Genomic DNA, 21097 nt, shown 5'->3' on the forward strand with positions numbered 1-21097 from the left:
GGATTCGAACACACGCACCATTCTCCCCTCCTGTTATCTCCAGGAACTGGGATCCAGAAGCCTTGCTTCCTTGAGTGTGGTGGAGTCTCCTTCTCTGGAGGTCTTGAAGCGGAGGCTTGACAGCCATCTGTCAGGAATGTTTTGATGGCGTTTCCTGCTTGGCAGGGGGTTGGACTGGATGGCCCTTGGGGTCTCTTCCAACTCTAGGATTCTATGACTGTGGAGGCAGAGCATGGCCATCCATCCTGACTAGGAGACATTCCCAGGAGTGCCTTCTGAGCCCATGAGGCAGGCCTGTCTTCAATGCTGAAAAGGCCCCAAGGCGAAGGGTGCAATCCTGTGGAGATTTACTTGCAAGCACATCTGCATAAGGATAGAGCTGAAAGGAGAAGCTGGTCCCATCCTGCCCCCTAAGTAGAGCAAGCCAGGCGGGTCCCCAGCAGGCTGGCAGTGGGGGCCCCCAAGCTGCAGAGCCTTTAAAAAGAATTAGACCAATTCAGGTTGGCTCCGCTCTCCCTCCACAGTCAGAGGCAGCGAGGCTTCTGAATCCCAGTTGCTGGAGACCGCAGGAGGGGAGAGTTGCTCTTGTGTTCGAATCCTGCTATCAGGTTTCCCATAATGGGCTTCAGGTTGTCCACAGTGAGAACAGGATGCTGGACTAGATGGGCCACTGGCCTGATCCAGCAAGCTCTTCTTACGTGTCCTGTGTGTTGCTGAGCCTGCCTGCCCCAAAGCAAGACGCAGCATTTCAGGGGGTTGGACTAGATGACCCTCGGGGGTCCCTCCCAACTCTGCATTTCTATGATTCTATGGCCAGCCCCACCCGGAGGGCTGCAGGTGCTCCTGCCATGCTCAGGGCTGGCACAGAGGCAGTGGGCCTGAGTTCTCGGAGCCCCTGTGGGTGGGGCAGAGGGTCTGGGTGGAGCTGGCTGAGCTGTCCCAGCAGGAGGGTGGGCTGGTGCTGGTTCCTCCCAGCTGGGATAGGGGCGCTTGGAGTCCGCCTGCCTCGCAGCGGCAAAGCACATCTGGCCCCAGAGGAGGAGGAGGATCAGGGCCAGCAGCAGCAGCAGCAGCTGGAGGGATGGCTGAGCCAGAGTCCGTGGCGGGGACCGGGGAGAAGGCGCTTGGCCCCTGCGCCCCCAAAGCTGCCTGCCTCCTGTGCTGTGGGAGCAGCAGAGGCAGCCAGAGGGAGTCCCAGCCGCCGAGGGGACCAGCGGGGCTCAGCAGGAGCCAGAGACGGGGCAGCAGAGCCAAAGGGGCCAGCCGGCCGCCTGGTGACGAAATGCCACTCGCAGCTGCAAGGAGGGTAAGGAGGGGAGCAGCCAGGGGGCGCTTGGCGGAGGAGAGGGCAGTCGAGGGCTGCTAACCAGGGTGGCTCCGCTTTGCGTCCACAGCTGGAGGCAGCAATGCTTCTGAATGCCACGGGCCGGAAACCGCAGCAGGGGAGAGGGCTGCTCTTGCGCTCGGATCCTGCTTGTGGGTTTCCCACAATGGGCACCTGGTTGCCACTGTGAGAACAGAATGCTGGGTTCTTCGAGGTATTTGGCCGCTGGGCTCGGTGGGCTCCCCTGGGCCTGATCCAGGAGGGCTCGTCTCATGTTCCTCTGTTCTTAAGCAACATGCCACACCTGGAGCTGCTTGCAGAGCCAGGCTGGGCGGATGTGTGGTGGATCACACCAGAGACCACTGGGCAACAGCTCCTGCCTTGATTGCTGGCCATGCTGGCAGCCCGATTGCTGGCCAGGCTGATTCCCTGTTCTCATTGCAGAGGAGCCTGGCTGGGGTTTGCAGCTTGAGAGATGGCGCTGAGGCCCAACCCTTACAAAGCAGCGATTGATTGATTGATTGATTGCACTTCTATCCCACCAGAGAGCATAGGGAACATAGAAAGCTACCTAGGTTCCATCTAGCTCAGTATTGCCTACTCTGACCCGCAGCAACAGTGTCTCCCAGCCTACTTGGAGATTGAACCCGGGGTCTTCTGCATGGAAAGCAGACGCTCTGCCACTGAGCTACGACCCTCCAAGGCGCTCCAGGTGGCGCCCGTGGTTCTGCCCCTCCCCATTTTATCCTCACAGCAACCCTGCGAGGGAGGTCCGGCCGAGAGCAAGTGACTGACCGACCCACGGCCACACCCAGTCAGCTTCATGGCTGAGTGGGGATTCGAACCCTGGTCTCTGCCAGGCCCCATTCGGACACTCTTAACCACCATGCCACACCGGCTCTTATGCGGCTGGAAATGTTGGGAGCTTAGAGTCGTAGGGTTGGAAGGGGGCTCCCAAGGCTCATCTAGTCCACCCCATTGCAGTGCAGGAATCGCAACTAAACAGCTGGGACAAAGGGACATAAAAGGAGCACAAGGGCACCCTCAGCCAAGCCCCCAGTTCTGCAGAGCGTGGGGGGGGATGCGTGGCGTGGGCATGGCCAGCCAGCAAGCAGAGGCCTGGCCAGCCCAGCAGGCCAACAGGCAGGGGGCCATTGGTAGCATCACGCTGGGCTGAAGCTGTTGCCTTTCCTCGTCCTCAGGGCCACAGGAGGGCCCCCATTGCTGCCCGGGAGCGGAGCCGCGTGCAGACCCTCCACCAGGCTTTCCTCGCCCTGCAGGCGGCGCTGCCCACTGTGCCCCCTGGCACCAAACTCTCCAAGCTGGACACCCTCCTCCTGGCCACCAGCTACATCACCCACCTGAGCCAGACCCTCCAGCAGGGGCCCCTCACACCCAGGATGCCCCCAGCAGCCTTCTTGCACCCACTGAAGGTAAGGGGGGGCTGGTCTCCACCTCTTGGCGTCTGGCATTGGCAGCTGCAAACGGGCAATGGAGGGGGCTTGCTTTGGCAGCATCTGCCAGGGAACTGGCAAGCCCAAGTCACATGTTGAAGCACGGGTAGTTTCCTCACAAGGAGCCCTGCGAGGCGGGTGGGCGGGTGGGAATATCTATTGAGCAGCCAGAGTCCCAGAGTCCTTTGGGGAAGCCCTGGCCGCACCCTCAGGACAAGCCCTGGAGGGGTGGGTAGTGGTGGTCCCTGGGCCTGGAGGAGGCATCACCCCCTCCCCTGCAGGGACATGGCTGGCTCAGCCCCTTCCTCCCCCAAGTTTGTTTGTTTGCTTCATTTTTGGCCTTTGTACCCTGCTCTTCTGCCAAAATAGCTTCCAGAGTGGCCTGTATACATTTGAAATGAGACAGGCCCTACCAGCAAGCTAACCTCCACCCCCCCAAAAAAACCACGGCATGCAAGGTAAAAGCAATAGGGAGGGAAGAGGAAAACTCAAGCACTAATTTTGAAGCAGTTGTTCCTATTATGATCGGCTGGTCCAGATCAGAAGCAGGAGGGCCCCGACAGAGCCAGCCTCTTGCACCAGAGTGGCAGGGCTCCTCTCGCTCGTTCACTCCCTCACCCCCCCCCCCACCGTCTCACCTTCCTTTCTTGCAGAAGTGGCCCATGCGCTGCACCCTCTACGTGGGCTCCTGGCCTGGAGGTCGCCCTTCCGCAGAAGCAGCAGTCGCACCCTTGCTTGCCCCCAGTGGGTGGGCTCAGATGGGTCCTGACGCCAGGGGGGCACAGCCATGACCCGGGCAGGACTCCTCTCGGCGAAGCAAGACTGACAGTGGACCGGACTCCCTTGGAAGGGAGGTGATTCTCTAGCTGAGATTCCTGCACTTCAGCGGGTTGGGCTAGATGACCCTTGGGGATCCCTCCAACTTTACAGTTCTATGATTCTCCCAGGGGTGAGGGTGCCATGGGGTGCTTTCTGCCTCGTGGAAAAGCCTGGGTGCCCTCAAAACTCTGCTCTGCCCTCTGGGGCTGCATTTGAAGGAGCAACCCCCCCAGAAAGAGGCAGCCTCTAACCCTTCTTGCTGCCCACCAGGTGGGGGGGTTAGGGGAATACATAGGGACCCCCCTGAGGGTCTCTGGACTCCTTAAAAGCTGTTTGTGGGGTTCACTGATGTCCATCTCATCTAATGCAGGAGGTCTTAGGTGGGTCAGAGGGAGGCAACCTGGTGCAAGACCACTTCTGGCATTTCCTAGAATCCTAGAGTTGGAAGGGACACCTGGGGTCATCTAGTCCAACCCCCTGTGATGCAGGCATTTGTTCATAAACTTATTTTATAACCGTTCTATATAAGCAGCTTGCCCTCGCGTGGGGCTCCCCCCCCCCCGTGTGTGCTCAGACTTGCTGCCTCTTCTGGAATCCTAGAACTGTAGAGGTGGAGGGGACTCTAAAGGTCCTCTAGTCCACCCCCTCCCCACACACATGCAGAGCAGGTGCTCCAGTGCTGAGCTTATGCCCCCCCCCCGCTATGCCACCGGCACTGGCTCCCCACCCCCACCCCCCCAGTCTGTTTCCAGGGCTGGTTTTGAGTGCTAAAGCCCTTCAGGGTTTGGGAGCAGAAGGCTGGGCTGGGCTGCCTCTTCCTGTGGGATCGTCAGAGCCAGAGACCCTTTCTGGCCTGGAGCCAAGAAGACAGGCCTTTCCTTGCCAAAGACCCCCCCCCCCCAGAAAGGCCTTCCTGAATTTTGGGGGGTTTGGCACGGACAAAACCCTTTTATCTCCCCAGACCTTTTCAACTTGCCGCAGCTTTGGACAGCTGTTCTTTTTTGAGTCTTTCTTCTTGTGCCGTGGGTCCCAAATATTTTCAGGGGCCTGCCCCCTAGGTTCCCTCAATGCACCCCCAGGGCCCCCTACCCTACAGTAAACCCTATTCAGAATGGTGGTTTGCATGACTCGTTGTAAGGAAGGTAACTCCATCACATCCATAGCAGTCACAATCATTTGCACGTTTACTCAGATTCCAATTCAAACCAGTTGAATTTGATCTGGTAATACCAGCTGACTGTAATCTCCCCCTCCAACACCTCCCAGGCCCCCTCCCTCTCAGCACCCCCTAGGTAACCCCCACCCCCACCAGCTCCCGAAACACACGCAGTCTGTGGCAGCTATTAACAAAACAGCATCCTTTGCACAGTGTGGCTCTGAGCATATGCAGAGTGCATTTCTGCGGCTGCAAGAAGACTGGGCTGGATCCTCTGGGTCCTTGAGGAGGGGGTCTGGGCAGCTTTGAGCCATCTTTTCTTCTGGAACAACCCCATGGGAGGCATGGGGGGGGAGAAAAACCCCACATTTGGCAGGGTCTGCCTGGGGGGCTAAGATGAGCTCAGGCTTCAAGATGGGGGCGGGGAGAGGGAAGGCAGCCACGTCCGTTTGTCTCTGGGAAAGGGGCTGGGGCCAAGGCCGAGCTCATAAATCCATCCTGGCCCCGGACCAGAGCCTGCCCTAACGAGCGAGCTAACGAGCTTTCCTCCTCCTCCTCCAGGTGCAGGCAGGACCCTCAAAGGTCTGCGGAAAGAGGGGTCACCCCAGCCCTGCAATACTCCAGCTGCTCCCAGACAAGAGCTATTTTTAGGGGTGAATTGGCGTTTACGTTCCCAGGAAAAGTTGGCTCAGCCACCCAGCAGCTGGGCCACCCCCTCCCTCCCTCCCCACGGCTTAAGGGCCCGGAGCAGGAGCCAGGAAGAGTGGCTTAGGGGGCAGAGGTGTATGGGGGGTTTGGCATGTGGGGCACCAAGGCGAGGCCTCCAGAGCTGCTAGGACTTGCAGTTAACCTATGGAACTCACTGCCACTGGAGGCAGTGATGGCCACCAGCTCGGATGCCTTTAAAAGAGGATTGGACAAATTCAGGGAGGAGGAGAGGACTCTTGGTGGCTCCTAGGCACGATGGCTCTGCTCTGTCTCCACAGTCAAGACAGCAAGGCTCCTGAATGCCAGTTGCTGGAAAGGGCAGGAGAGGAGAGGGCTCTTGTGTTCAAATTCTGCTTGTGGGTTTCCCAAAATGGGCATCTGGGAGGAAGTTTCAAAGAATCATAGAGTTGAAGATACCCCCAAGGGTCATAGAATCATAGAATCATAGAGTTGGAAGAGACCACAAGGGCCATCCAGTCCAACCCCCTGCCAAGCAGGAAACACCATCAAAGCATTCCTGACAGATGGCTGTCAAGCCTCCGCTTCAAGACCTCCAAAGAAGGAGACTCCACCACACTCCTTGGCAGCAAATTCCACTGTCCAACAGCTCTCACTGTCAGGAAGTTCTTCCTAATGTTTAGGTGGAATCTTCTTTCTTGTACTTTGAATCCATTGCCCCGTGTCCGCTTCTCCGGAGCAGCAGAAAACAACCTTTCTCCCTCCTCTATATGACATCCTTTTCTATATTTGAACATGGCTATCATATCACCCCTTAACCTTCTCTTCTCCAGGCTAAACATACCCAGCTCCCTAAGCCGTTCCTCATAAGGCATCATTTCCAGGCCTTTGACCATTTTGGTTGCCCTCTTCTGGACACGTTTCAGCTTGTCAGTATCCTTCTTGAACTGTGGTGCCCAGAACTGGACACAGTATTCCAGGTGAGGTCTGACCAGAGCGGAATACAGTGGTACTATTACTTCCCTTGATCTAGACGTTATACTCCTATTGATGCAGCCCAGAATTGCATTGGCTTTTTTAGCTGCTGCATCACACTGTTGACTCATGTCAAGTTTGTGGTCTACCAAGACTCCTAGATCCTTTTCACATGTACTGCTCTCAAGCCACGTGTCACCCATCCTGTATTTGTGCCTTTCATCTAGTCCAACCCCCTGCAATGCAGCAATCTAAACTAGATTAGATGGTCATTCCATCTGCTTAAAGACCTCCAAGGAAGGAGAGTCCACCACCTCCCAAGGGAGTCCTTTCCACTGTTGAACAGCTCTTTCCATCAGTAAGTTCTTCCTGATGTTGAGTCGGAATCTCCCTTCTTGTAACTTGAAGCCATGGGTTCGAGTCCTACCCTCTACAGAAGAAAACAAGCTTGTTCCCTCTTCCATGTGACAACCCATGAGATATTTGAAGATGGCTCCCATATCTCATCTCAGTCTCCTCTTCTCCAGCCCAAACATACCCAGCTCCTTCAAGCGCTCCTCACAAGGCTTGGCTTCTAGACAAGCTCATTCTGGCTGCCCTCCTTTAACTCTGTGCTGCTTGAAGGCGATGGGCCAAGCAGGAGATGGACCAGATTTGGGAGCTGAAGCCCCCAAAGGTGTTAAACTAGGGCAGGGGTAGGCAACCTAAGGCCCATGGGCCGGATGCGGCCCAACTGCCTTCTCTATCCGGCCCATGGACGGTCCGGGAGTCAGGATGTTTTTACATGAGTAGAATGCGTGCTTTTATTTAAAATGCATCTCTGGGCTATTTGTGGGGCATAGGAATTCGTTCACACACACACACACACACACCAAATATAGTCCGGCCCACCACATGGTCTGAGGGACGGTGGACCGGCCCTCTGCTGAAAAAGGTTGCTGACCCCTGAACTTGGGCAATCATGTCTGCAAGAAAAGCCAGAGGGTCACAGGTAGCTACTGCTCTCTCTGCAAAGCTCTGAAGACCCCATTGCTTCCGCTCTGCCTCCCAAATTTCCCCCCCCCCTTTGACCTCTTTTGTGGGGAAGGACATGGTCACCGCCCTGCCAGAGACCCCCAAACCCAGGAGCTGCCTTGATGCCTCTTTTGTAGCCTGGCCCAGAAGAACCTGGCTGCTGGATCCGGCCCAAGGGGACCCATCTAGACACAGAATCCTAGAATTGCAGTGGAAGGGAGGCTGCGGGTCATCTAGTCCAACCCTCTGCAATGCAGGAATCCTGTTCTCGCAGAGGCTAACCAGGTGGCTGTGGGAGGCGGGCAAGCAGGATTCGAGCAGAAGAGCAGAGACTTCCTGGCCAGTTTCCACCCAGAGCCTTCTCCTTCTCCATGCATTTATCTAATTTTGTTCCCAAGGTGCTGGCCACCACTTCCTGGGACTAACCAGCCTCTAATTTCCAGGTTCCCCCCTCCCCCTGCATCCTTGACAGTTGTTTGCATGAGGCAATATGGAGTAGTGGTTAGAGTGTTGGACTGGTACCTGAGAGAAAAGGGTTCAGATCACCACTTGGCCATGAAGCTCACTGGGTGACCTTGGGGGCCAGTCTCTGTCTTTCTCTCAGCCTGGCCTACCTCACAGGGTTGTTGTGGGGATTAGAAGGAGAGGGGGAAGAATGGTGTGCTCCACGTTGAGCCCCTTGGGAGCAAAGGTGGGTTGTAAATGTAATAAGTAAGTTCCAGCGGACACGGCGACGGGCCCCACATACGAAGCGGCCCCCCTCGAGCAGAGCCCCAGACGTCTTCCAAGAGGCAGGATTAGAACCCAGCTCCCCCAACGCCCAGCTTCCACCCATGAAGCAACCAGCAGCAACAAGAAACATTTTTATTAACAGCAGCCAAAATCCTCGCTGAGCATCGTCAGAAAGGCAAGGAACCGGGGAAAACAGAACTGCTCAGAGAAGCGCAACACGGGGTACAGAAAAGGAGAGGGGAAGACGAGGCCCACGAGTGGGCGGAGGGGCTGCCATCAAGGCAGCGGGAGCCGCTGAGATGGAGGAATGTCTGTGCTCCCCCCACTGGAAGGCAGGACTTTGGAACAGGGTTAAACCTGCTCCCCCCCCACTTGGTGGAAGGGCTGCTTCTTGCCGAAGAAGCTCTGCAGCAGATCTGGGGGGGGGGGAGTGGAATGAGAGGGTAGCCCCCCACCCCACTGAAGGTCAAGGGGGGCTTCTTTGGTGAGGTCTCAGATGTGTGGGCTGGAGGGCTCAGAGGGCGTTTGGGTGACAGGAAGACACAGACTCTCCTGCCCTTGCCCAGTTGTGCTTGAGTTTTTTTGGGGGGGCAACACCCCCACTTCAGAGATTGGCACATTCACAATACGGCAAGAGAAGGAGCAGCAGGAGGGACCCCGGGAAAGTCTGCTCCATCACCTCCAGTGCTGCAACAGCCGGGGCTCATCCAGGATCCAGTGCAGAGCAGCCCACAGTGGCCCCAAGGAGGGTCTGGGACCCCCTTCCCCCTGGGGGGTGTCCTCTCTCGGAACAGAGCCAAGCCCTGCAGATGCCCCCCCCCCCCCGCCTGCTCACACCGTCCAGGTCAGAGGGCCGTCTCCCGCAGGATGTAGCTGTGGCTTCCACCTGGCCGGGCAACCCCCTCCCCGGGGGGCTCCTCTCCTTCATCGTCCCCCCCAAGGGAAAGGCCCTCCGGCAGCCCGTTCAGCAGCCCATTGCTGGGCTTCTCCACAGCCAGGGGGTCCGGCTCAGAGCAGTTTCTGTCCTGGGCAGAGAGAAAGAGAGAGAGAGATGGCGCAAGTCAAACTCCAGCCACCCCAGACTTTTCAGGGGTGCATTTTTTCCGCACCAGCATAGAATTTTAAAGTTCAAAGGGACCTCAAGCGTCATCTAGTATGTCCTGGTATGTCCCATGTAGGACCTTAAGGTCCTCAAGTGATAATCTTTTGGAGGTCCCGAGCAACAAAGACGTTAGGTTGGCCTCAACTAGGGCCAGGGCCTTCTCAATATTGGCCCCGACTTGGTGGAACAGCCTATCACGGGAGACCAGGGCCCTGCGGGATTTGGCATCTTTCCGCAGGGCCTGCAAGACGGAGCTGTTCCACCTGGCCTTTGGGTTGGTTTCTGTTTAATATTTATGCTTCATCTTTTATTGGTGGGTTATTTTGAAATTGAGACCTGCAGTTTTAATTGAATTTTAAATTTGTATTTTAATCTGTTATTTTAAATTGATCGTTTTTATGTTTTTTGTTGTGATTTTAATTGATGTTAGCCGCCCTGAGCCCGGTTCTCTGGCTGGGAAGGGCGGGGTATAAATAAAATTATTATTATTATTATTATTATTATCTAGTCCAGCCCCCTGAAACGCGGGAATCTCAGCTAAAGCATCCCTGACAGCCATCCAACCTCTGCTTCAAAACCTCCAGTGAAACTGAGACCCAGCTCTTATTGTCAGAAGGTTTTTCCTGATGTTGAGTCAGAATCTCCTTTCTTGTCACTTGAAGCCATGGGTTCGAGTCCTGCCCTCCAGAGCAGGCAAAAACAAATTTGCTCCCTTTCCCATGCGACAGCCCTTGAGATATTTGAAGATGGCTCTCCTATCTCCTCTCAGTCTCCTCTTTTCCAGGCTAAACATCCCCAGCTCCTTCAACTGTTCCTCATCAGGCTTGGTTTCCAGACCCTTGATCACCTTGGTTGCCCTCCTCTGCGCACCTTCCAGCTTATCATCCTTCCTAAATTGTGGTGCCCAGAACTGGACACAGTATTCCAGGTGTGGCCTGACCAAGGCAGAAGAGTCCCTTGATTTGGACTTCTGTTGATGCAGCCTAGGATAGCATTAGCCATTTTTGCTGCTGCATCACAGGGTCGACTGATCAAAAGAAAATAAAAAATAAAAAAATTCCTTCCAGTGGCACCTTAAGTTTGTTCTTGGTATGAGCTTCCGTGTGCATGCACACTTCTTCAGATACACTGAAACAGAAGTCACTGGTTGACTGATGTTCAGCTTGTAGTCTACTAAGACCCCCAGATCCTTTTCACATGTACTGCTAGCAAGCCAGGTGTCCCTCACCTTGTGAACTGCCCTGAGATTTTGTCATGAAGGGCAATATAAAAATCTAATAATAATAACCACCTTTGGTTCTTCCTGCCTAAATGCAGAACCTGACGTTTGTCGCTATTGAAATTCATTTTGTTAGCTTGCGCCCGGTTCTCCAGTCTGTTACGGTCATGGTGAATTCTGATTCTGACTTCCGTGGCATGGATGAGCATCCCCTTGACTCCTTCGTCCAAGTCATTTATAAAGACGCTGAACAACAACAGGCCCAGGACAGGAGCCTGCAGCCCCCGCTTGCCCCCTTTCCCCAGGATGCTAAGCTTCCCCCTTGCTCCCCCTTAATTGCAATTGCTGCTTTAGCGCCCCTTTCTCAGTTTGGAGGGGTCTTTCTGGAGCTCCTCGCAGTCCCCCCTTTTTTTGCTCCGACCCCCCTCCATGCGCTTCCTTAGGGCTCCAAAGCGCATGGGAGGTGGCCTTACCCAGCCTGCCCCCTCCCAGAGCCCCCCCCCCACTCAAGGCGCACGCAGAAGACCTCACCTCTCGGGGGCTGCCGACCCCGCAGCGCAGCTTCTCTCGGTACCTGGCCGGCAAGCAGCAGAACAGGCGGGGCAGCACAGGGAAGATGGTCCGGGGGTCCACGTCCTCCCCCCGCGTGGGGCCTGGGGGGTGGGGAAGAAGGCAGCGTCACACTCCCTCCTGGTGGGGCCAGGAGAAGCAGCCCTGGCATGAACCCAGGTGCCAGGCAGAATGCCAAGGCACAGCGAAGGCTCACCAAGGGCCCCACTGGCACCCGCCCCACCTCCCCCTTCTGCCTTTCATGCCCCCAACTCCAGGCTTCTTTTATACATTTATTAGGGAGGCTTAACCCCCCCCCCCGCCACTATAAAATGCTGGTGGTGGCTTCTAAGAGGAATGAAATAAGGATCCCACCCCCCTTCTGCTGAAGGCCACTAGTCTGCAATGGCAAGTGGGGGGGCAGAGATCCCCCAAGGCCTCGCACCCTGGCTTGCCGGGTGCAGAATACACACACAGACCCCAGGACTTGCCCCCTCTGCCTCTTGTGACTTGGGCCGGCTCTGGTCCTCCAGTCGTGAGAACCTCTGAAGGGCCCGTGGCCCATCTGGTCCAAAAGAAGGAGGGGAGGGGAGAACAAAAGCCAACCAGGTGCCCATGATGGGATCCGAGCCCAAGAGCATCACTCTCCCCTCCTGTGGTTTCCAGCATTGCAGCCTCTGACTTTGGAGGGAGAGCAGAGCCACCAAGAGCCCTCTCCTCCTCCATCAATTTGTCTGATCCCGTTTTGAAACCATCCAAGTTGGCGGCCATCATTGCCTCCTGAGGGATGGAGTTCCGTAGGTTAACGAAAAGCTGCAGGAAGAAGTCCTGAACCTTCCAACATTCAGTGCTACCCGTACTCCCCACCTACCTGTGAGGAGACTGACCAGCAGTCCCACAACAATGACAGTGGTCGAGTTGTGTGCGCTGTACCACAGGTACGACAGGTTGTAGAACTTGCGCAGCCCCGTGACCCTGCAGCAAAAGGCAGAAACGTTTGTGGCAGGCGCCGGAAAGAGGTATCAAGAGGCAGGGAGTTCCAGAGTGCAGCTGCTGCCCCACCAAGAGACTGAGTTTGTATCCGACAGGCACCGTCTCTCTTTGAGTCCTGCAGTGCAGGTGGGGTTGGACTGGATGACCCTCGGGGTCCCTGGGCAGGGGGCTTTGGGTGTTCAGATCCCATCCACAGCCCAGGGAGCCCAAGTGGTCGGTGGGGCGGAGAGAGTCCAGAGTGGCACCCCAGAATCCCTTTTGACCCACGGCCCAGTCGCTCAGGGCAACCAAAACTCTCTTTCCAGCAACAGTCAGGTTAAGCAAACATGGGAAAGGCCTCCTGGGAACAGGATCCCAACCCCAGGTGCCTCCTCGGGGGTGGGGGTTAAATGGGCTCATATCTCCCCCTCAGCCACAAGGCTCCTTCCCTGCTGGCTCTCTGCCTGCCATACCTCGCAGGGTCGTTGTGGGGATTAAATGAGGAGCGCGGAGAAGCATGGATTCCTCCTCGGAGGAAAAGGTTGGGATAGGAATGTCACAAATAATAGTAAGCTCTACCTAAACACACACACAGCCCCCCCGCCCGCCTCCTGGGGTCCCCATGCCCCTTTCCCCATTACCTCTGTGGGGCCACCGTCAAGGTCTGCAGCGTTGTCATGACGGCCGTTGTGAGGTTTCCGTCCAGTTGGGGGACGCCAGTCCCGGGGGGCACAGAGACCTGGTTGGCCACCCAGCTCCCGATGCCCACCCAAAACGCCATGGCCAGCCCGGCAGCCAAGCCAGTGACGGCCCCCTGAGGAAGAGGAGGAGGAAGGAGAGAGGGTTGTTTTTGGACCATAATTTTTGTGAGTTTTCAATTACGATAATCCAATGGTACCCTCATTGTAACTCTGCCAAATTATAATACAATGACTAATCCCAATCATTCAGAGGCCCAAAATTTAGGTGGCCCTCTGCGTTGTGGAATTGGTGATTGGATGATGTTGCTTTGGTTTCTGCGTCTTAAAATCCTGTCCATCTCAATTACATTCCAGTCAAAATCATAATCCCTTATACAACAACTGCAATGTCAACGAAATCCATATGTCTAGACCCATTAAATGTTTTATAAATCTATATATGAAGCATTCAAACGATCTCCTTATTCCTCCTGTGGGTGACGGTTGGTTATTCTGTCCCTGGTGCTTCTTCCTGTCCTTGTAAAATGTTATGTCCACGTCTTCCCAGCCGCTGCCGCTCTCCACTCTGCCTTGGGCGGAGCTGATATCCCATTGCGAGGAAGAGAGTGTGGAGGGGATCCCGCCCCCCGCCCCCCCCCCCCGGTGCAAGCTAGGCCAAGCCACCCCCTATTCTGCCAGTTGCATCGCTGGCCGCCCCCTTTGGAGCGTGGGAAGAGGAAGGGAAGCTCCTGACCCCAGAGAAAGAGGGGTGAGGCAACAGCTCCTAACACTGCCCCCCCCAAATAAACAGCCATACTCACCACGGAATTGGCACAAGGAAAGAACATGCCCAGGCAGAAGACTCCCAGCAGAGGGCCCCCCATCATGCCAAAGATGCTGATGGCAGCCTGAGGGGGGAGAGAATCGTAGAACCGTAGAGTTGGGAGGGACCCCCAGAGGTCATCCAGCCCAACCCCCAATTATTATTTTAAAAAAATAAACATGCACCGCCTCCAAACCTAGCTCCTTCCCCCCCAGCTGCCTCCTCCACTGACCCCTTACCTGCAGCACCGAACCCATCATGGAGGAGACGTAAGCCATGCCCAGGCACAGGAGTCCGTAGGCCAGAGCTGGGGAGACAAGGGGGTCCAGTCAGGTCCCCAGAGAGGGAGGGGCACCCCTGGGCTGTGTGGCTGGAGCCTTGGAGCACTGGGACGCTACCTGCCCCCCCAACCTCTCTCCCCTGGCTCCCCCAGCCCCACAGGGGCAGCTCACCTAGCAGCTTGGAGTAGAAGGTAGCCCGTGCTTCGGGGATGCTGGCCACATAAGGGCGGATCAGGTCCTCCATGGTCACGGTGGCCAAGGAGTTGAAGGCGGAGGAGATGGTGCTGCCAAGAGAAGAGACGGGGGGGGGGGGTTTCAGGCAAAGGGAAGGGGGCAGAGGAAGCCCCTTGGGCAGAGCCCCTCCAGCTCAGGGCTGGCTCTTTCTCCCAGCCCTCCCAGGAAATGCAATGCACTTCCCTGGAAATAAACACAAGGCTCTAGTCCTCATGTTTCCGAAGGAAGATCTAAGCAGGAACACAGGCTCCGTACTGTCATAGAATCCTAGACACTGGCCAGCGGCAGCAGCAGCAGCCCTCCTGGGTCTTTTCCCCCCAGCCCTGCGCTCTGGTCCTTCCGTGGGAATAATGAAGGGCTCTAGTCCTCATGATCCCCAGCCAAGGAAGGGCTGCCTGCCCGCTGAGCTCACCTGAGGGAGCCGCTGAAGAGGCAAGCCACAAAGAGGCCGGGGAGGCCGGGCACTTCCCGCAGGACGTCCATCACAAAGTAGAGGACCATCTGCAAGATTCACCAAAAGACAAGAAGAATCTATTGATGTACGCGACAACAGCAGCCAGTATTTTATAAGCTCAAAGATGGAAAAGCAATGAAATACCAACGGAAGAACAAGGGAAAGAAAGGTTGATGGAGCACGCTGAAATGGCGAAGCCAACTGAGAGACTTAAGGACAAGAAGGACTTTCAGGAAAGATGGGGAACCTTTGGTGATGTATACACAGAAACAATGCACTGAAGTGAACTCACTTGCAGGATTTGATTAAGACACTTACAAATGGAAACAAGAGGGTAAAAAGTTAAGAACATGTCAATCAGGTATGCTTTCAATTTCAATATATAAGGTATAGAAAATTACATGCAGAAAAAATAATTAAGTGATAAACCAGAAAGAGAAGTTGAGGGAAGCCGAGGGGGGCGGAAATAGAAATGCAAAATGCAATTTGTGTTTTTTTGTTTTTAATATTGATTATGGTAAATTTTGTTGGAAAATTTCAATAAATAATAAAACCGAAGTAGAGGACCACCTGCAAAGTGGAGTGGGGGGAGAGGTGGGAATCAGGGGGCAACTCAGGGAGGGCAGATGCCCCCCCAACAGGAGCCGGCCCGTGAAGATCATCTGGGGCAGCTCCTGGGACAGAGACGCCACCCATTCTTCTCTGATCGATAATGGACTTAGGGGGTACTGGGTCCCTTGATGGGGAGCTGGGCTGCAAAAGCCCACTCCTGTTTTTTTGTGTAACAGTATTGCCTACACTGACTGGCAGCAGCAATGCCTCTCTGGGATTTGGAGGGGGCAAGTGCCTGACGCACCTGATCCGAGGAGGCGCTGTTCTGCTCCGGACTCAGCTCATGCTCCTGGTAGTAAGCGAACATCACCAGGCCGGTGAGGCAACTGAGGCAGAGGACCAGCTGCTGGCAGGGGAAGACGGCGTAGCAAGACCTGGAGGGAGGGGACAGAAAGAGGTAGGGAGAGTCTGGCCGCCGGATCAGGCCCATCCAGTCCAGCCTCCTGTTCTCACAGTGGCCAAAAGCCCCTAAGAGCTTTGATTCCAGATAGACTGCCTCTTGAGCTGGAGGTTCCACAAGGGCATCTGAAGAGGCTGCTGGATCAGGCCAAAGGAGGCAAATCTGGCCCAGCTTCCTCTTCTCACAGCGGCCAGAGAGATGCTCCAAAGGGAAAGAGGTCAGCCGCCCCAGCTAGAGGCACCCCATAGCGCTCTCTCACGGAAAATCCTTAGGCTGACCCCCAGCCTCCTCCCAGCTCCCCCTGTTCCTGCTTCCAGGCGGGATCAAGGTTTGTGGCAACTGGAGCACCTCGGGGCCCTCAGCCATTTGTCTCCCAAGCACCCCGCCCCGCCCCACGGCCCCCCACTCACAGCACAGCCTGCCGCTCCGAGCGAGAGCTGAGGTATCGCTGGACCTGAGACTGGTTGACCCCGTAGAGAGACAGCATCATGAAGACACCCCCAAAAGCCAGGGTCCAGAAGGTGTGCCGCTCGTAAGGGTCGGGGTTCAGGCTGGGGAGGAAAGGGAAGCAGAGAATGGTAAAGTTGGAAGGGAGCCCCAAGGGTCATCTAGACCAGCCCCCCCCAATGCTGGAATTGCAGCTCAAGAATCCCTGACGGTTGGCCATCCAATCTCTGTTTAAAACCTCCAAGGAAGGAGAGTCCACCACCTCCTTCCAAGGGAGTCCATTCCCCCAGCAATTTATTCCGGATGTTAGTCAGAATCTCCCTTCTTGTAACTTGGAGCCATGGGTTCGAGTCCTGCCCTCCAGAGAAGGAGAAAACAAGCTTGCTCCCTCTTCCGTGTGACAGCCCTTGAGATATTTGAAGAGGGCTCTCCTGTCTCCTCTCAGTCTCCTCTTTTCCAGGCCTAACACCCCCAGCTCCTTCAACTGCTCCTCATCAGGCTTGGTTTCCAAACCCTTCATCATCTTGGTCTCCCTCCTCTGCACACCTCCCAGCTTGCCAACATCCTTCCTAAATTGCGGTGCCCAGAACGGGACACAGTATTCCAGAATAGAGTGGGACTCTGGTTTCCCCTGATCTGGAAACTCGACTTCTGTAGATGCAGCCTGGAGTAGCATTGGCCTTTTCTGCTGCTGCATCACCCTCTTGGCTCGGGTTCCGCTTGTGGTCCACCAAGACCCCTCGGTCCTTTCCCCACATGCTTTCCTTGTGCAGAGGTGTAGTGCAGTGTTTTTCAACCACTGTTCCGCGGCACACTAGTGTGCCGCGAGATGTTGCCTGGTGTGCCGTGGGAAAAATTGAAAAATTACTTTATATATAGTCAATATAGGCACAGAGTTAAATTTTTTAACATTTTTTTAACATTTTCTAATGGTGGTGTGCCTCGTGATTTTTTTCATGAAACAAGTGTGCCTTTGCCCAAAAAAGGTTGAAAAACACTGGTGTAGTGCAAAGGGAAGGATCTGCACCCGTGGCTCTAGGACCATGGGTTCCGGGGCCCGGATTCTGGGTTCTGCTGGGGCGCCCAAAGGCAGCGGCAGGGCAGCAGACGGAAGGACCAGCCCCCACCTCCGCCCCTCCCACCCCACCTGCCCCCACCCGACTTACTCGATGCCGGACACCTTGCCTCTCTCTGCCGCCAGCTGCCAGACGCGCTCCATGCCGCCCACTTTGACGGTGCCCACCACGATCACGGCCACCTGGCCGGCAAACATGACGAAGGTCTGGAAAACGTCTGTCCAGATCACAGCTTTGAGGCCGCCCTGCAAAGGGAAGGAAGGAGGGGGCGGTTAATAGGGGGGGGCGGCAACATTCGGGGCGATCGCACTGCTGGGCTCGGTCCACGGTTTCCACAGTGGGTGGTCCTGGCCTCTGGGATTTTGTGGGGGACTCTAAGAGGCAAAGGGGTGAAAGGGGAGCACTGAGGGGGTCCCTGAATATCAGGCTTCCCTGGATCAAGTCCATCCATTCTGTTGTTTAAATTGGATTTTGAATAAGCGCAGAATTAATTGTCGCTGTTTTGGATTTTCTCGTGTCGTTCTCTTCCTTAGTAAGGAGCGCAAACTGCTATTATTATTAATAATAATAATATAAAATATAATATTAATAATAATTTGTTATTTATTACCTGCCCATCTGAACACTGCAATGCATTTTATAGGGTGAGGGGCGCTGGGGATGGGCTTATGGGAACAAGGGGGCACGGAGCCACCGATCTCAACTTTCCCAGCGGAACCAGACAGGAGAAGGGGCCCAGGGGCTGCGAGAGGGGATGGGGAGGACAGACCCCCAGTGCTCTGCATGGCCACTCACAACTCCAGCCTCACCACAGAATCATAGACTTGCAGAGCTGGTACTCCCAAGGGCCATCTAGCCAACCCCCAATCAAGGGCCACTCTGTTTATGGCCGTTGGTTAAGAATTTGCCCTGTCTGGAGGCCCTGTGGAGCCCACAACCTCCTGCAGCCCAGAAGTGTGTGTGTGGGGGGGGAGACTATCTGGTGGGCTCAGGCTGCCCCCTTGCCCCTTGCAGGGTCCCTACTCACCAGGGAGGTGTAGAGGGTGCAGACCAGCCCAATGGTCAGCACAGAGGCCCAGAGGTCAAAGCTGGTCACTGCAAGCAAGAAAGAGACCTCAGGGAGGGGCCAAGCGCCTGCCCCTTGAGAGCAGCAGCCCAGCATCAGACACCCCCCTTGCCCGGAGGCCTGGCTCCCACCCCCCTGCGCCAGCCAAGTGGGGGGCTGGGTCCAGACTGCCCACTTTCCCTGACCCCAGACCACCCAAAATGTTCCAGCTGCCTGCAGCACGAAAAAGCTTGCCCCCCTCCTTGGATCAGGGCCACTTCCTCACCTGCATTGAGAGCCAGCGCTGGGGTGTAGAGGACGACCCCCATGTACACCACCTGTGGGGAGAAAGGCAGCCCCACTGTGAACTGGAACCCACGGGGTGTGAGCCGCCCTGAGATTGGAAGATGGGGGGCAGCGTACAACTGACAACAGCCCCACATGCCGGAGGTGGGGGGGGGGGAGGGAAGCCGACTCCAGAGGAGAATCATGGCCTTGATCTCCCTCCCCCTCCCAGGGTCTCCCTCCCTCCCCCACCTGCCCAACAACAGTCCTGCGAGGGAGGCCAGGCTGGGAGAGAAGGACTTGCTCTGCTCCACCCACTGAGCTCCATGGCTGAAGCACAAAGAATGAGAGGGAGGGACGCCGAGGGGTGGGGAAAGAAGGAAGCGGAAGTCAGGAGGGAGGGAGGGAGGAAAAGACAGGAAGGGAGGGAGGAAGAGAAAGGCAAGAAGGAAGGAAGGAAGGAGAGGGAGGAAGGAAGGAAGGAAGAGGAAAAGACAGGAAGGGAGGGAGGAAGAGAAAGGCAAGAAGGAAGGAAGGAAGGAAGGAAGGAAGGAAGGAAGGAAGGAGAGGGAGGAAAAGTCAGAATGGAAGGGAGGGAGGGAGGAAAGAAGGAAGGAAGGAAGGCATGGAGGGATGAAGGAAGGAAGGAAGGAAGGAAAAGTCAGAAAGGAAGGGAGGAAGGGATGAAAGAAGGAAGGAAGGAAGCACAAAGAATGAGAGGGAGGGATGGGTGGGACCCCGAGGGGTGGGGAAAGAAGGAAGCGAAAGTCAGGAGGGATGGAGGGAGGGAGGAAAAGACAGGAAGGGAGGGAGGAAGAGAAAGGCAAGAAGGAAGGAAGGAAGGAAGGAAGGAAGGAAGGAAGGAAGGAGAGGGAGGAAGTCAGAAAGGAAGGGATGAAAGAAGGAAGGAAGGAAGGCATGAAGGAAGGAAGGAAAAGTCAGAATGGAAGGAATGGAGGGAGGGAGGGAGGAAAGAAGAAAGAAAGAAAGGAAGGAAGGAAGGCATGGAGGGATGAAGGAAGGAAGGAAGGAAAAGTCAGAAAGGAAGGGATGGAGGCAGGGAGAGAGGGAGGGAGGAAAGAAGGAAGAAAGAAAGGAAGGCATGGAGGGAGGAAAGAAGGAAGGAAGGAAGGCATGAAAGGATGAAGGAAGGAAGGAAAAAGAAAGGAAGGGAGGGAGGGAGGGAGGGAGGGAGGAAAGAAGGAAGAAAGGAAGGCATGGAGGGATGAAGGAAGGAAGGAAGGAAGGAAAAGTCAGAAAGGAAGGGATGGAGGCAGGGAGAGGCAGGACTGGCTTTAAGCAGGAGGACTGGGAGAGGACTCCTTTTTCCCACGACTGACTGACAAGTCAGAGACCAGGGTGGTTTTCTGTACTCACCATCTGGAAGATGAAGGTGGCTGTTCCACATACCCTCACGACCTTGTTGAAACGCAGCTCCAGGTACTGGGTGGGGGCGACAAAGAGAATTGGGGGGGGGGTTGTCACTATGGCAGAGAGCAAATATGGCTTGGCTTCCAGGCGCAGCCTTTGCCCTGCTGGTGGGAGGGCAGGAGCCACGCAAGATGGTGCCCCAGGACCCCTGGACAGCCCCCCCCCTGCTCTCCCGGGGCATCTGGGGCAGCATTCCTGGCCCCCACCCCACCTGCCGCATCCACATACGCTTCCCCCAGCTGCAGGCACCACTTGAGAAGAGGGGAGGACCCCAGGGACAGCCAGAGACCCCCCAACTGCCAGCTTCCCAGTGGGGCCTCCTTGCAGGACTCAACTTGGCAGCGCCCACTAAGAAAACATCTCAAGGCGGTTTTGCCAAGAAGATAATGCAATAAAAGTGTTAGCAAGAAGAATTAATAACACCAACAATGTAAGACTTTCAAAAAGTTAAAACAACAACAAAATAAAAACAGACCAACTTTCCAGACATTTCAACAGGCTTGTCTAAGTGAGAAGATTTGGTTAATAGGATTGGAATCTCACTTGTAGTTTGAGGGGGAATTCTGAATACAACGGAGATGTGAAAGATTTGGATAGAAGATGCAGGAGGAAATGATAAATAATAGGACCCACAAAGGGGAGGAGGGAAGTCCAGGAGATTCCTTGGAATCTTGTTTTTATAATTTATGTCTGATACATCTCTGTAAAATTTTAATTTGAAAAAACCAAATAAATAAATTTATATATTAAAAAAGAGAATGTTTTTAGCAGGTGCCGAAAAGAGTGCAATGAAGCCTGATTTTCAAGAGGCAGGGAGTTCCGCGGTGTAGATGCCACCACACTAAAAGAGCACCACACTTTGTGCCTTGGTGCCGGCTGCAGCGGGAGAGAGACACCGAGGGAAGAGGGCCGTGGGTCCAATTCTGATCCCATCTCCAGGCCAGGCCATTTCCAAGGAGACCCTTAACCTACCCAGGCCACTCACCTCATAGGTGCTGGTCAGGCGCAGGCGGTAGAAGACGGGGATGAAGACGTGAGCCGGGATGAGGAGCCCCAGGAAGTAGGAGCAGCCCAGGAACCAGTACTCGGTGCCGAACCGGTAGATCTCCGAGGGGACGCCCAGGATGGCCACGGCCGACTGGAAGGTGGCCAGGAGGGAGAGAGCCACGGGGAAGAAGCCCATGCTGCGGTTGGCCAGCAGGAACTCCTGCGTGGTCCTCTGCTTCCCGCCACTGAGCGCGTAGAAGAGTCCGATCCCGGCCGAGAAGACCAGCAGCAGGACGAAAATGGAGTAGTCGGCCACGCCAAACGTCAACGCCGGCATGGCTGTCCCCGAAGGTGCTGGCT

At 55.6% G+C, this 21097-nt stretch overlaps 2 protein-coding genes across 2 annotated transcripts; one reads left to right on the forward strand and one right to left on the reverse strand.

The window, feature by feature from the left end:
• Positions 1 to 1081: 1081 nt before the first annotated feature.
• Positions 1082 to 3569, forward strand: TCF23 (transcription factor 23). The gene is made up of 3 exons (XM_033145499.1): positions 1082 to 1306; positions 2527 to 2757; positions 3432 to 3569. Exons 1-3 carry the CDS (start codon positions 1082 to 1084, stop codon positions 3567 to 3569), a joined length of 594 nt encoding a protein of 197 aa, XP_033001390.1.
• Positions 3570 to 8772: 5203 nt separating this feature from the next.
• SLC5A6 (solute carrier family 5 member 6) lies at positions 8773 to 21097 on the reverse strand. Its single transcript, XM_033145279.1, has 15 exons — positions 20736 to 21097; positions 19697 to 19762; positions 18321 to 18372; positions 18017 to 18084; positions 17080 to 17234; positions 15877 to 16017; positions 15311 to 15440; positions 14413 to 14501; positions 13938 to 14050; positions 13725 to 13792; positions 13484 to 13570; positions 12624 to 12796; positions 11882 to 11985; positions 10993 to 11114; positions 8773 to 9165 (listed from the first exon to the last, which is right to left on the reverse strand). The coding sequence occupies exons 1-15, from the start codon at positions 21072 to 21074 to the stop codon at positions 8986 to 8988; spliced, it is 1887 nt and encodes a 628-aa protein (XP_033001170.1). The 5' UTR covers positions 21075 to 21097; the 3' UTR covers positions 8773 to 8985.

The sequence above is a fragment of the Lacerta agilis genome, chromosome 3 (assembly GCF_009819535.1).
Source record: "Lacerta agilis isolate rLacAgi1 chromosome 3, rLacAgi1.pri, whole genome shotgun sequence".
In the NCBI taxonomy this organism is placed as follows: domain Eukaryota; kingdom Metazoa; phylum Chordata; class Lepidosauria; order Squamata; family Lacertidae; genus Lacerta; species Lacerta agilis.

Excerpts from the sequence above, each read along its gene's own strand:
- TCF23 (XM_033145499.1), top strand. The coding sequence starts at position 1,082 with ATGGCTGAGCCAGAGTCCGTGGCGGGGACCGGGGAGAAGGCGCTTGGC. Across the intron at positions 1,307-2,526 it reads CACTCGCAGCTGCAAGGAGG|GGCCACAGGAGGGCCCCCAT; the intron begins GTAAGGAGGGGA and ends CCTCGTCCTCAG. Across the intron at positions 2,758-3,431 it reads CCTTCTTGCACCCACTGAAG|AAGTGGCCCATGCGCTGCAC; the intron begins GTAAGGGGGGGC and ends CCTTTCTTGCAG.
- SLC5A6 (XM_033145279.1), bottom strand. The coding sequence starts at position 21,074 with ATGCCGGCGTTGACGTTTGGCGTGGCCGACTACTCCATTTTCGTCCTG. Across the intron at positions 18,373-19,696 it reads CCACCTTCATCTTCCAGATG|GTGGTGTACATGGGGGTCGT; the intron begins GTGAGTACAGAA and ends TTCTCCCCACAG. Across the intron at positions 18,085-18,320 it reads AGCGCTGGCTCTCAATGCAG|TGACCAGCTTTGACCTCTGG; the intron begins GTGAGGAAGTGG and ends TCTTGCTTGCAG.